The sequence below is a fragment of the Sinohyriopsis cumingii genome, chromosome 12, assembly GCF_028554795.1.
Source record: "Sinohyriopsis cumingii isolate HCF-2022 chromosome 12, ASM2855479v2, whole genome shotgun sequence".
Lineage (NCBI taxonomy): Eukaryota > Metazoa > Mollusca > Bivalvia > Unionida > Unionidae > Sinohyriopsis > Sinohyriopsis cumingii.
In genome coordinates, this window is record NC_142972.1 from 54123078 (window position 1) to 54136833 (window position 13756).

The 13756-nt window shown below is 34.4% G+C and overlaps 2 protein-coding genes across 2 annotated transcripts; one reads left to right on the plus strand and one right to left on the minus strand.

Moving 5' to 3' along the window:
* Positions 1–2303: 2303 nt before the first annotated feature.
* LOC149786462 (uncharacterized) lies at positions 2304–5889 on the minus strand. The gene is made up of 5 exons (XM_089976913.1): positions 5753–5889; positions 5133–5275; positions 4734–4838; positions 4050–4199; positions 2304–3247 (listed from the first exon to the last, which is right to left on the minus strand). Exons 1-5 carry the CDS (start codon positions 5843–5845, stop codon positions 3004–3006), a joined length of 735 nt encoding a protein of 244 aa, XP_089833039.1. The 5' UTR covers positions 5846–5889; the 3' UTR covers positions 2304–3003.
* A 3047-nt stretch (positions 5890–8936) lies between these two features.
* LOC149786463 (uncharacterized) lies at positions 8937–13274 on the plus strand. Its single transcript, XM_089976920.1, has 5 exons — positions 8937–9028; positions 9349–9539; positions 10647–10748; positions 11409–11555; positions 12359–13274. Exons 1-5 carry the CDS (start codon positions 9026–9028, stop codon positions 12558–12560), a joined length of 645 nt encoding a protein of 214 aa, XP_089833046.1. The 5' UTR covers positions 8937–9025; the 3' UTR covers positions 12561–13274.
* The last annotated feature ends 482 nt before the right edge of the window (positions 13275–13756 follow it).

Genomic DNA, 13756 nt, shown 5'->3' on the forward strand with positions numbered 1-13756 from the left:
GATGAAGTGTAACAATAAGACGGGGTAAATGATAACGAGTAATTCGTTTACATCCACGACGAGAATCGAATTCGGAATTGAAATTTGTGCACGATTATCATAAGTATAAAGATGCTTATTTCGAGTATCATGTTACTAATCATACTGTACCTATCCAGTGAAGGTAAAGGAAATAATTTCCCTTCTGGTGTAAACTTCCGTACCACACGCTTTTGCGTGCATTTATTTAATTTAAATTCATATTACACACGTTGTTCTTCAGTCAGTAAAGCTGTCATTTTTAGTGAACACAACATATATAAAAAGGTTAAAATGTGTCTCATATTTCATTGTCAGGATTCAACAAAATTCCAAATGTTCGAATCAGGATTTCATAAATTGCAATTATATATGCACTCCCTTTGTATGTTTTGTGGAGTAAGCTTAAGAGGCAATATTTATGAATAATTGAAATTACATAATGCCTTTACACTGTGTTAGCAAAACCAGAATCTACCTTCTACGTTCATTGTTTATCTGGCCAATACATGATGACTTTCATCAATACCGTGTCAATCTATTATACCCGTGGCTAATGTCCGTATGTAAATCACGATGTTATCTAGATGTCTTCTTATAATGAAAATAAAATACTCGTATATATTGAAATTGGGGAACGTTTCGGAATTCAGTTATTTCAAGTTCATGATTTAGAGGTATATCAACTTCATAGTTTTTCATCAAAGATTTAATAAATAATGATATAATTTTTAAAATTGTAGTCAGTGCCCATTCCACGAGTTAAAAGGTCTTTATTGCAGAAGTAACTTCATATGTTTTCGCCAATAATACGCACAAGATGAGTTTAAACCGGTGTTTTTCTGCTAGAAAAAAAAAAACAAATCCATTAGTGAAACAAACAGTACAAATCTTTAATTGTTTTAGTATTTTCCAATATAATGGCCAATATGACATTGTATCCGTAATAGGAATAACTCTATTCTATGAAATGGTTAGGGTCGACAGTACGAATATTTTTAATGAATTCGGCACAAAAATGCAAGCCAGTTTAGAAAGTAATTTTTGACTGCATGGGTTGTTCCCAATCAAACAGGATCGGGTCTTTCAGATTGGAAAAAAGCATCACTCAGAACAACTTTGCCTTTTCATGCGAGACAAAAATATGCCTTAAATACATGTCTGCGCAATAAATTAAAAAAATGACACCCTAATATATTCGTACCACTTTGGTTATTTCTTCTATTGGATTGTCTGTAGGATTGACTGATACGTTACTGACTAAAATATATTTCAATCATTCGTAACTAACGGTTACACCTTGTTTCGTAAATACCCGAAAGATCTTAATGGCAGCTATTGACATACCTTCGACCTCAACGTTCGGAATGAAAGCACACAGACAACACTAAAGTAACTGCCATTGCATATACATACCTTGTTCATTAAATGATGTCTTCACAAAGTTCATTTCGATGGACTCGACTGAGACAACTTATTATTTGGCCAAAACTTTTTTTAGCATGACCTAGATAGAGAACTTTTTTTTTGCTGAATTTTGAACAGATAATTCCATGATGAGATCATAATAATACTTTAGCTTGTGACAGAGTCCTCCGCAGTCTCCCCTTTTTACACCGCATCACTTTATCTACGCATTCACAATATAGATCTTGTTAGAAATCCCTCGAGTACAATATGGATGCGGTCCATAATCATTGTTTGGTTACCCTTTTCCTAGTTGGTTATTACAGACGTGCATGTCTATAGCTGAAGACTCCTGTACTGATTGTTTACCACCAAACATTAGTCAATGGCTACGAGGTATGATGTCAGTTTTTTAAATAACAAAAGTCAGTATTCACAGATAAATTCATAGAAATAGTTACCTTTGCTCGCACCAGCTCTTCATTGATATAGTAAAACAAATCGGAGCATTGTATTTCGAGTAGCTTTTTAGTCTGGGATTAAGTCACAAAATAGTGATCAGTATTATATTATGACTTTGCATCATATACATGAATTACTAAACTAGAAGCTCGGTATTAATTTAATATTACGACATTTTTTTAGCAAGCTGACGATTTATTTTATTGTACTCCATATGATTTATCTGTTTTGACTCGTTTTGTGTCTGTTGCACGAATTATCAGTTCTCCCCATCTGAAATAATTCGTTTTTTGGACGCAATTGATGATTATTAGCTGATGAATTTAAGGAAACATTAATAAAGTGCTGAAGCGAAAATGGCTCTAAATAATGTAAATGAGGAAAATTTAATTAACGAATAAAAGCAACTGCTTCAGGATATTTTCATGATATTTTATTATGAAAATATATAGTGCCTAATAATGTAAATAACCAGCATTCTTTTTTGCATGAAAGTATGAAAGTGCATACATATATTGGGAATTTGACATTCAATTGTGACGATTTACTATTGCACATGCCCCTTAATCGCAATTATTATTCAATGCTGAGAAAACACACACAATCACACACACACACACACACACACACACACACACACACACACACAAGGCTGATGAGATTAAAAAGAAATTATATAACATAACCAGCTGTAACTTCTCAGATACATTAAACTTAGTTTCAAAATCAAACAGATGATCAATCTCAGGGTGAATCTATTCCGTTTCTAAGCTGCTGCCTTGGGTTATTTCTTTGAATAATATCCAACCAAATGCATACAGAAGATCTGATGTTACATATTTCTAATTTGCTTCCTTCCAGCAAATAATATGTCAAATGTATTTTATAAACAATTTTGTGCAAAATTCTTCTGCAAGCTAACACTGAAAATACTGAATTTAAGTATCGGGAAACAAAGTGAGAATCGAGTGTACTTGCAACGCTGCTGTACAGTGACGACATAGACAATCCTTTAAACTAATGTATCATTCATGACGTAAGGAATTAATCAAAAACGATATTTGGAATATCTCTATATTAAGGAAAGTAATCTTCTTTCTTCACACAGCCGACCGTTTAACCCTGGAGAGGAAGAATAGGGGGAGAAGCAATTTTCTTGTCCAGTCCACAGCCACACATACTGCAGGTACAGGAAGTTGGGATACGAGCATGGTAGAAGAAATACTTTTGAACTTCCGGGCAGAAAATGACAACTTCCCTTTCAATAAATGCTCCCGGAACACAGCTGAAGTCGCGGTTGCTGCCATATGCTCCGATATCACATTGCTGCTTCAAGAAACTGTTTCTACCATCGTTGTAGCTATAATAATAATAATAATAATAATAATAATGCACTCAAAAGTCAAACAGCAGTCTGATTCATATTATCGTATCTATTTAAGAACCACCATCTCTCAATACACATGCATGTAGTACTTAATGTCTTGTTTTCAGTCTTCAGATGGACTGAAAGACCTACCCGTACAACACATTTAAATTACATCGGCTGAAACACTACATCAAGAGAAAAAAATTTCATTTTCATGTTAAAACCTTGCTGCAGACAAGTCAGAAAATTCAATTTAAACAACAAGATGAGAACATCAATCAGCTTGAGTTTTTGCACATTTGTTTTTTCATGTTTCTTAAAATGAATATTGGTGATTAATAGTCGGGATCTCTACAAACCTGTAATTTCTTGTGAAACAGAACAGCATGTAATACTGAATGAAACACAATAATTACCTAAGTCACACAAATTACCATTAATACACACACATACAGACATATTTAGAAAACGGGAACTATTAATACGTATTGTCGTTATTTTGCATGTGTCATTTACGATTAATGAGCGCAAATTCGTCATTGATCTATAGGTCTCTGGTTGAAAGAATGTTTATTTATTCGTATTATTGCGCCATAGGCGGATCACAATTTGATATACCAGTAGTATATCAAATTGGTACATCAATTTGTTTTATGCCAACGCTTTAAAAGCCACTTTATATTAGCCGGTACCACTTTCTAATTTATTAGAGTAATTTTATAAAATCCCATGCGTACAGTATGTTGCTATAATTACTGAGAGAGAGAGAGAGAGAGAGAGAGAGGGTACTTACTTTGGATGCCAGCACTTTGCGTAGTAGAGCTGTTGACTGGGATGAACAACACAGGCCTGACGGTGGGAGCCGATCGGGGTGAACCAGACAGCCTTTATCTCCACGATATCGCTTTTGCACAGGTTCTTGTATCTGTATGTCGGCTGGTTTCTAAATATAATAAAAAGTCAAAATGAAAAAAATGACGAGATAGTGCGTCACCATAGTTATGGCCAATATCAGCTTATCTCAAGTGTCATCACCATCAATCTACACGTATGGAAGTATCAATTATAACAAAACATAACCAGCTATTCTTTGTTGAGATGTTCGCTGGAATTATACATTGAATCATCTTTATCTAAGTCTTTAGGATGCCAACTACAAATTTATTATTATTATTATTATTATTATTATTATTATTTTAATCATTCTTCTTTTGATGATTTCAGATGTACTAAATGGATATTGCAGAGCCTCAGATATATTATTTTCTACTAAATATATAAACCTCTGTTCCATAAAGACTGTCAAATGATGGATAAAGAGAACACGGCAGATGTATGATTGGCCCTGCCATTACATAAAACTTTTGATAGGCAGCATGGCCCATGTCTTTCGTAAAAACAAACACTTTCACATTTGATCTTTGCATCGCAATTCTTTGGTAGAATTCTTTGCTTTTAACAAATAAAGGTCACTTACCCATCCATAGCCCAGTTATTGAAGGTGGCGCATTTCTTGGTATTATCTACGTAGGCACCAAATTGTTTGTTTTCAGCCGAGTAGAGGAATCTGGCATCAGCATCCCTTTAAGAAAATAATATTACTTACGTTGTTTAATTCTATCTATAAATCGATTCACAAACTCATAGAACTTAATACAAATTATCAGCATGAAAACAATACACGTGCATATATATGAAATTACCATGCAAATGCCTTTACATTTTATTTTATGGTGGCATTAAGTTTTTGTCCTGAGCCAGTGTCTTCGAGATATTCAATTATATATACATAGTTACTTAACGGTGAATGTTTTTAAGAAAGTAATAAGTGAACATTAAAATAGTACAACTTCATTATATATGTATATATACTTACGCAGGATAACTGAGCTTATCCGTGCAAACATCTTTCTCTAGCCAAGCTACATTGTCGTACCGCCAGTCACAATCGCTCTTGATGGGGAGCAGGAAGTTGGGTTGTGCATTACAGGCACCGAGCAGGGCGATCAGAACAAGGCCCTGGTAAATAAAATTTATGTCAAAATTATACACAGCCGTTTGCGTTAGAGTTAATTAAGACACGCCGCTAGTACTCCACCCCAACACTATTTTAAAATTTTTAATCCTGGGCAGAAATAGTAACAATAGACAAAATTTGTATCTCCTTGATATATATATATATATATATATATATATATATATATATATATATATATATATATATATATATATATACTTTAATAACATATGAGTGGTTGATACAATTGTAGCATATCTTTCATATTTAGCAAATGAATTAAATGGATCTAAAAGGTTAATCTATGTTATCATTCAGTTTGAATCATGACTAAAATATTGTTGCAAAGTAGATTAAATATAATGATTACGTATGCAAGATGCAACATTTGTATCTATCTACACAAATACTGTTAATACGTATTTTTTCTCCTCTTAAATTTCAAACTATCTTTATATATTTCTCCAGTTTCTACCTACCACTTGAATTGTATCCATCCTGTATCTCTGGAACATGTTTTGTACTTCAGAAGAGCCACGAGTCGCTATATATACAGTACCGTCAAGTAACATCTATGCAGCTCGTATCTGATTGGCCGATGGCGGGAAGAGACACAAGGTCGGAAGACATTGTGACATGTAACATATTGTTCCCCCAGGCAAGTGGAATCTGTCAAGAAAACTGTACAGGCCAACGTCATGATCTGCAGCAAACACCACTAGTCTTGATGAATAGAACACTACAAAATATTGTCGTAATAATTTATTAATACTGGTTTATGATATACGTAATCGTTAGCAAATTGCGGTAAAATCAGACGTAGGAAATCTAATTATTGATTGTTCTGAAACATTGTTTTCCATGTATTACCGTCATTCTTTCCTTCGAATTCTGATGCGAAACGGAGTCATTTGTAATTGCTTTTTGGACCACATAATCAACCAACTTCTGAGTTATGACAATTTCATGGAACCGGTCCCTATCTTTGTTTTCCCTGATATAAATCGTTGTAGCATTTGCATTATAAGGACGATGCAAGTTGCTTGACTTTATTAGGTACGTGAACTTATCAAATATATGTCATGAAGCACATCAGTCTATAAAATAAAGGATGAAAGACAAATAAAAAGATTGTCATTTTGTCATCCAGAGAATAAAAAACGTTTCGTCTAAAATGTTTTTAATATATCATGAAAATCAAAGACACATTTACCGGATGATTACAAAAGAAGTGTTCATGATGCTACTCACATATAGGTTGAAACTGAATTTAAAACTTTTAAACCAATCATGTTCAAATGGCAAATATGGAACTAACTTTGTTTAAGACTATTACCGGTCATTCGCAGGAATAAATCACATAAAAGTTGATATAAAAATATAATTTGTCTGTCTGTCTCTCTGTCTTGCTGTGTTCTTGAGTGTGTCTCGATTTTTAGGCATTTAATGTAGTCTTGGATGTTAAGGGATAGATGCTGTCTTGTTCTTACTGTCATCAATTTTCTACTATACGCATTCATATACATTCAGTTTTGCTTACCAAAGTGATACATTTTTGGGGTACATTTGAAATTTGTTTCAATACAGTATATAAATTTACCAGTTCTATGTAGTGTAAAAGCGTCAGCGAAGAAATCAGTTTTCCAAAGCTAGGTCATTGAAAAACAACAGAAAAAGATGATTCTATTGTACAGCCTTCAGGAAGACCACACAAAATACAAATCGAATCTATTTACGCGTACAAACAGCCTATAATCTATTAACTAAATATAGGGTGAACCAAACAAATAAGTTTGAAGAAGGCTTGTAGTCTGATGCCGTATGGTCAACCAAACAAATGATTTTGAAGAAGGCTTGTAGTCTGATGCCGTATGGTCAACCAACCAAATGAGTTTGAAGAAGGCTTGTAGTCTGATGCCATATTGTCAATAAAAATGTTTTGTCTAAAACGAATAAAGTTTGCCCCATTAAGTTGACATTATTTAGTCGCTAGCAGTCAGTGTACTGTATATTTCGTCAAGGTAGTTCGACACGTATTTTTCGTCAGAATTTGTGATTTATGTATAGAGGAGTTGATTCTTGTTATGATTATCGAGAAGTTGCTTGCTTACATATTTCGTGTCATGCTTTTTGAAAACACAGATAGAACAGATATTGGTCGATAGTTGGATACTCTAGTTAATTACTTCCTTCAATAACTCATAGATTGATAAAGCCGACATTTTCTAAATTTGGGATTCACTTCAATCAAGAAACACCGATTTATTAATGTATATTTTAATAATATAAATAGTATCAATTATTGTAATTAGGTGGATATTACAACTAACATGGTAGGGTACCCTTTTGTTTACGAAAGCTGTAAGTGTATCTATGTTAAGCTCTGTAAAATGAGACCTTGGGAAATTCTAGCAAAAAGGAGGCCCAGTTAGATTGCAATATCACTATTGTCGGAAAAAATAGCGCCAGTAATAATGGTTTCGTAGAATTTCATTCTCGCAAGTGATTCCATATGGAGGTATTATCAGAGTTCAGGTTATTAGTTCTTTGAAATTGGAGCCTTTATGTTTGACTAGGGAAAAGAATAAACCATAGGCTAACTAATAAGGTTACAGATTTGGAACCTTCCCCTATATTGTAGTAAGGGTTGGTGCATTCAACTTGAATCGAATACATTTGCTAATTGTACATGGGTATATAAATGTATATATTTGATAACTTAACAATTTTCTTTCGATATGTAAGACATACCATCCCATCTAGTAGCTATAGCCTATTATTATAATAATCCGACCCTGTGTTTGACGAAGGATTTGGTTTCATTCGGCCATAAACGATAATTGGTAAGGTCTTTACATGTTTGACAACAGAATCGTTTACACTAGTATAATATTTTGCTATTTTTACTTCGGGAATCTGAAATAATCTCCCCACTCCCTAAATAAGAATCTGTTTTTGATTCTTTTCGATGAAAAACTACAATGCAAACCTTTCATTGATTTCTGTTTTCCATTGACTGCTTCTTTGATGTAAATGAATATTTCTCCATAATTATCTGTTAGAATATTATAGGACTCTTAAAGCAAATGATTCCGTGCCTAATAGCTACACTCTATGGTATTAATATGCACTTGAAATAGACTTGAATACTCGTGATTTAATATTTACCACGACATTAGGCATAACCCTCATTGCTCCATACATTTTCAAACATACAGTTCTCAAATAGATCAATGATTATTTAAAGTATATTCATTCACGGTGTACAATTAATCTTGGAAAGCATCCACAACTTTTAAAATAATGATGATAATGCATTTCAATGCACACCACGTAATTTCTAACTGTTAAAATAGTGCATTTGATATCAAACTTTAAATTACGTAAGAATTACCAACTAATATTACCACAAATGTGGCAGTTACGTAAATACATTTTCACGTCTAGTTCCTTTTATTATATTATATGTTGTTATAGAGTGTTTCTTCCCTTGTATGTAGCCTGGAGGCAATGAGAAAGGTACAATGTTCGTTTTCAGCTATTTGCGTCGTTAGGTGACAGCTGATGATATCCACTTTATTTGCATTATGTATTTGCATTAAATTGATAATATATGACGTACTATGTGTATTGCTTAAGCTGATTGGATACAGGATGCTACTGCGTCAAGCCTAGTGTTCCGTGCAATATGTATATAAAGCCCGAAGAAGGTTCACATATCAGTGAGACGAGGTGTAACAATAGAACCAAAAATGGTAGGGGTAATTATATTGCTCTGTAACTTTATCCATATTTTAACATTACATGCATGTTAGAATATCACTCGATATAAATTATAAAATTTAATTTTTAGGACTGTGTAATGGAAACCAGATGAGTTGTGCCAGATATCTCATAAATATAACTATTTAAAGAATAAAACAAAATTGTTACAGAGTAGAGGAACACGTAATCGTTGTTTGTTTATTTAGTAAGATGCCATCGGCGCAAAACATCTCGATGTAAAGATTTTATTTACGCTTATTACTTTTTAATGAACCGCTTACCATTATGTTCAATTCTACTTGGCTTGCAGAAAATGCTAACATTTGTCGCCGTGTTCGTTGCCGCAGTCGGTGTCATTTGGGGTTGTCAATTGCCTCCCTATACCGACATGTTCAGGTGGGATGATGGTTTCATCTGCAACCAAAAGCTTAATAGCTATGTCAATTGCTCTGATCCTTACCTGGACCCGTATGCCCGTGAGAATTTCTGTGCTTATCCAACGTGAGTATATTCTGTGTTTATCTCTGACTTACTCAGCCTCTCTATCCTTCCGTTGTCCCTGACCTTTCCTTCTGTTGGTTTGTTTCTCTGCTCCCCCCCCCCGCATTCTCTACAGTAAATAATTTGCATCGCTTCCAAGATGTGAACCAGATATTGTAAAAGAAAAAGCAGAACATATTTTGAAATTAGTCGTGGTTTCGTATAAAGTCAAGCTAATTGCTTGTTTCGTACATGCATTATTTTTAAAAGTATAATGAGAGCTATGAAGGAAAGGGCATCCGCAGTAGCTTAACTCGCGGGCTTCCTTGCCCGCCCTGGACAGCCTGGGTTCAATATGTTGTTGTTGTTGTGGGGTTTAACGCCATTTTTCAGCATACGATATGCTATACATGGCGGCCAGTATTAATGGTGGAGGAAGAACCCGGGAAAACCCCAGAAAGAACCACCGACCCACGAGAAGCTACTGACAAGCTTTCTCACATACCCACACTGGCTGAATCCGAGACTCGAACCCACGCAGGCAGAGGAGGGATGGCAGTGATCCGTAACGGAGAGCGCGTTAGACCACTCGGCCACTCGGGGCCCTTGGGTTCAATATGAAAGCAACGTTTCCACAAGACGGGAATATCGTAGAACATTGGTATTATTGAGTCCGAATAATTCCGTCGATTGCCTATGATGCATTTATAACCATTATGCTATTCGCCTTGACAACTAGAAGTGGTGAATTTACTTGATTCAACTTTCTCTTATTGTCTATTTTCTTTAAGAAGATAAAGAAATCAAATTTTTGGGGGTGATGGTGGTGGTGTGCAATTGATCATCAGTGTAAAAGGAGAATTTTCACTGAGGAAAGTTTGAACGTGTCATATTATGTTACTGAATAAAATCAATCGCTTTATCTAAACTAAGTGCCACAAGACAGGGAAACACTAAATACACAAACCTATCATTTGATACCTATCTATGAATCCAGGACTGTTTCTTTGACAATTACATTGACATGGCAGCTTAGAAACACACATAAATAATTCCTTGCCTCTTGCTTGTCTTCAATACATTGTCAGTATTATACAGCTTTTTATATTCTTCTCTTTTTTTGACCAGGAGCCAGATCGGGTATGTACTGGACAATTATCCAACGGAGCGCGATGAACTATATAACTTCGTGAAATATTACAAGGGTTTGAACTACAATCCTAACTTCGGGTAAGTAGTAGCAGTGGTAGTAGTAGTAGTAGTAGTTTTAGGCACTAATAGTAGTAGTGGTAGTTATAAGAACATGATCAGTATTAATACCTATAGTTGCTGCCACAGCAAAATAATCATCATCATCATCATCATCATCATCATCATCATCTGTAAGAGTTGGAGTATCATTAGCAACAGCAGCATGTGTGTGTGTGTGTGTGTGTGTGTGTGTGTGTGTGTAATTTGGATTTTTAACGTAGCTTTAACAATTTTTTAGTCATATCGCTACGATGTCTGAAGTGTGACAGTTTATAGTGATGTCTAACACTGTGGCATCATGCCGCAGACATGTAGCATGATGTCCCACCCAATCACATTATCCTGACACCAGGCCGACCAGTCCTAACACTAGCCTCTTAATGCTGCGGGCCAAGTGAGGCAGCTGTTAGAAACATTTTTGTAAGTCTTTGGTATGACTCGGCCGGGGATCGAAACCACGACCTCCCTCATCCGAGGCGCAACAGCAGCAGCAGTAGTACTATCAGCATCAACTGCAGTTATAACAGTAATAGTAAAATCAGCAGCTGCAGCAGAATCAAAAGCAACAGTAATTAACTTTATTTTTATCGATAGAATGACCATGAAAATGTTATTATTATTATTATTATTATTATTAAGGCCCAGGTCAGGCGGTAAATGGGAATGCAGAGGATTGTGTGACTCCCCATCAGAGAAGCTGGAGACGGTGTTCTACACTGAACCCAACGGACAACAGCAAATCTGCTGGATAGTGCAGCCTCAAGAACTTTACTTTAAACGATGCTCGTAAGTAAATCGTTTTCTAGATTGAACTTAATGGGACATCATTATTTTTGCACAGAAAACAACAGGTCTATAGATTCCTGTTCAAAAAGTGTTGAAAAATATATGCGAAACCCAGATATTGACATGTGATAAACGTAGCGATTACACAGCTGAAATACCAGAAACAAAACAATTATAACATTTGCCACGGATTGGCAAACATTATTCATTGCATTCCTTGACGTTTTCATCCGGCGTCAGAAACTAAGAGCGTTTCCTTTACTATTTAGGCATATGGAGAAGTTACGACTTTAAGAGTAAAATAAATTAAGCACATGTCGTATACCTATTTGAGACAAGGTACCTTTCAGAATTAGTTCTTTATTTATTCTCTTTTTGGACGTTCTAGATAGGTATTTTCCTTGTGAAAAAGTAAAGAAATATATTGCATACTGGCGTAATATGTTTTAATGTTGATGAATATATTTACTTCAGGATTTATAATTGTCAATGGATTGCAGAAAATACCAGATAAAAATCTGACAAAACGAAAATCCTATATAATTGAAAACTTATTTTTGTAATAAATATTCAAACAAATACACTATTTAAACTCAAATATCACATGTATTTGTCAAGTCATTATTAGATAGAATAAGTTGAAACCCTATCCTTATTTTACTCTCGCCTTGTTGAATATACACAAATGTAACTACGATAAGCAAGACCGCATTTTGTTCAGTCTTGGTGTATGTACAGTATATGAAGTAATCATATTTTGTTCTAGCAAAACTTCTCTCTACATGATATGTATCCCTTTCCAGATATCAGTCATGCAACATGTTCAACCAGATACCTGCTGTTGCTGACGTTAACCATGTCTGTGTTCCTGAGACAATTTACAACGTTGACGTCATCTTATATTGTCCTCTTGCTGTGGTGAAGCAGTGCGTCAAGACACGCCTTCAGGTACCCTTGTCATGCGACTGCAAGAGAGTCGAGTGCCCATTCAAAAAGTTGCCATAAGGAATATTAAAGGAAACCCACATCAACAACAAATACTTATAATAAAAATGTATAATAAAACTGATTTTACACTGGAAACATTTCTTTTGTAAACCTAAAGTCAAATTTTCGTATATATATATATATATATATATATATATATATATATATATATATATATATATATATATATCAACATTATAAGATCAAAATACTTCTGAATAATGTCTGTGATTTGGAATTACAAGATTTGGAAATAAATTTTTATTTCAATTTGGAGAAATGTAGCAAAACATATTGGTATATATAAAAGGATGTATGTAATTCAATATCGTAAAGGCTGAGATTGCATAGTATTTCTCTACAAGAATACGTGCCTTGCTTTAATGGTTGTCTTGAAGTAGTACACAAACTACTCAGTAGGATGGCGATGTACGAGTAAATCATTGATCCATAGGTAAACTGGTGCAAACGTTTCTCCTGTTTGTGTTAGGTTAAACAGTTACCCCGTCATTTTGTTTGGTATGTCTTGTTCACAAAGATTTTCAATTAGTAGTTGTACAAATATGTAAATAATGAGCATTCGTGTATTGATATGTATATGTAAATACAATGTTTTTACTTAGTCATAATTTTAATATTGTTTATAGTTTTTATTTTTAAGTTGTGACGATTGAAATAAACCCTTTGATTGTTCGATTATGTATCAGTGCCAATAAAACAAAAATTCACATGCGTGTGCCTCTAAGTTGCATTTTTTGTGCATATTTCTCACCTTCCTTCCCGTCTTCCCATAGTACAGTCTCTCTCTCTCTCTCTCTCTCTCTCTCTCTCTCTCTCTCTCCGGAATAAATAACACCCATTATGCATATGTAGTAGTAAATTGATATGTCATTTATCGCGGTTCATCTGGACGCATCATCGTGCCAAATACAAAGTGCACCGTTCTGGAATAAGAACAGAAAAGTTCGACAAGGAAAACAGCAAATACATCAAAAATGGTTTAACAATGGACCTATGCAATAAGTTACTCATATAAAGTTCGTATTGCATCTTGTAAATTCGTCAGAGACTGTCAGTGACTACATTTGTGTGTGTGTGTATATATATATATATATATATATATATATATATATATATATATATATATATATATATATATATATATATCAATAACGATGCCCATAATGCCTATTCTACGACCCGAAAAATCCAAT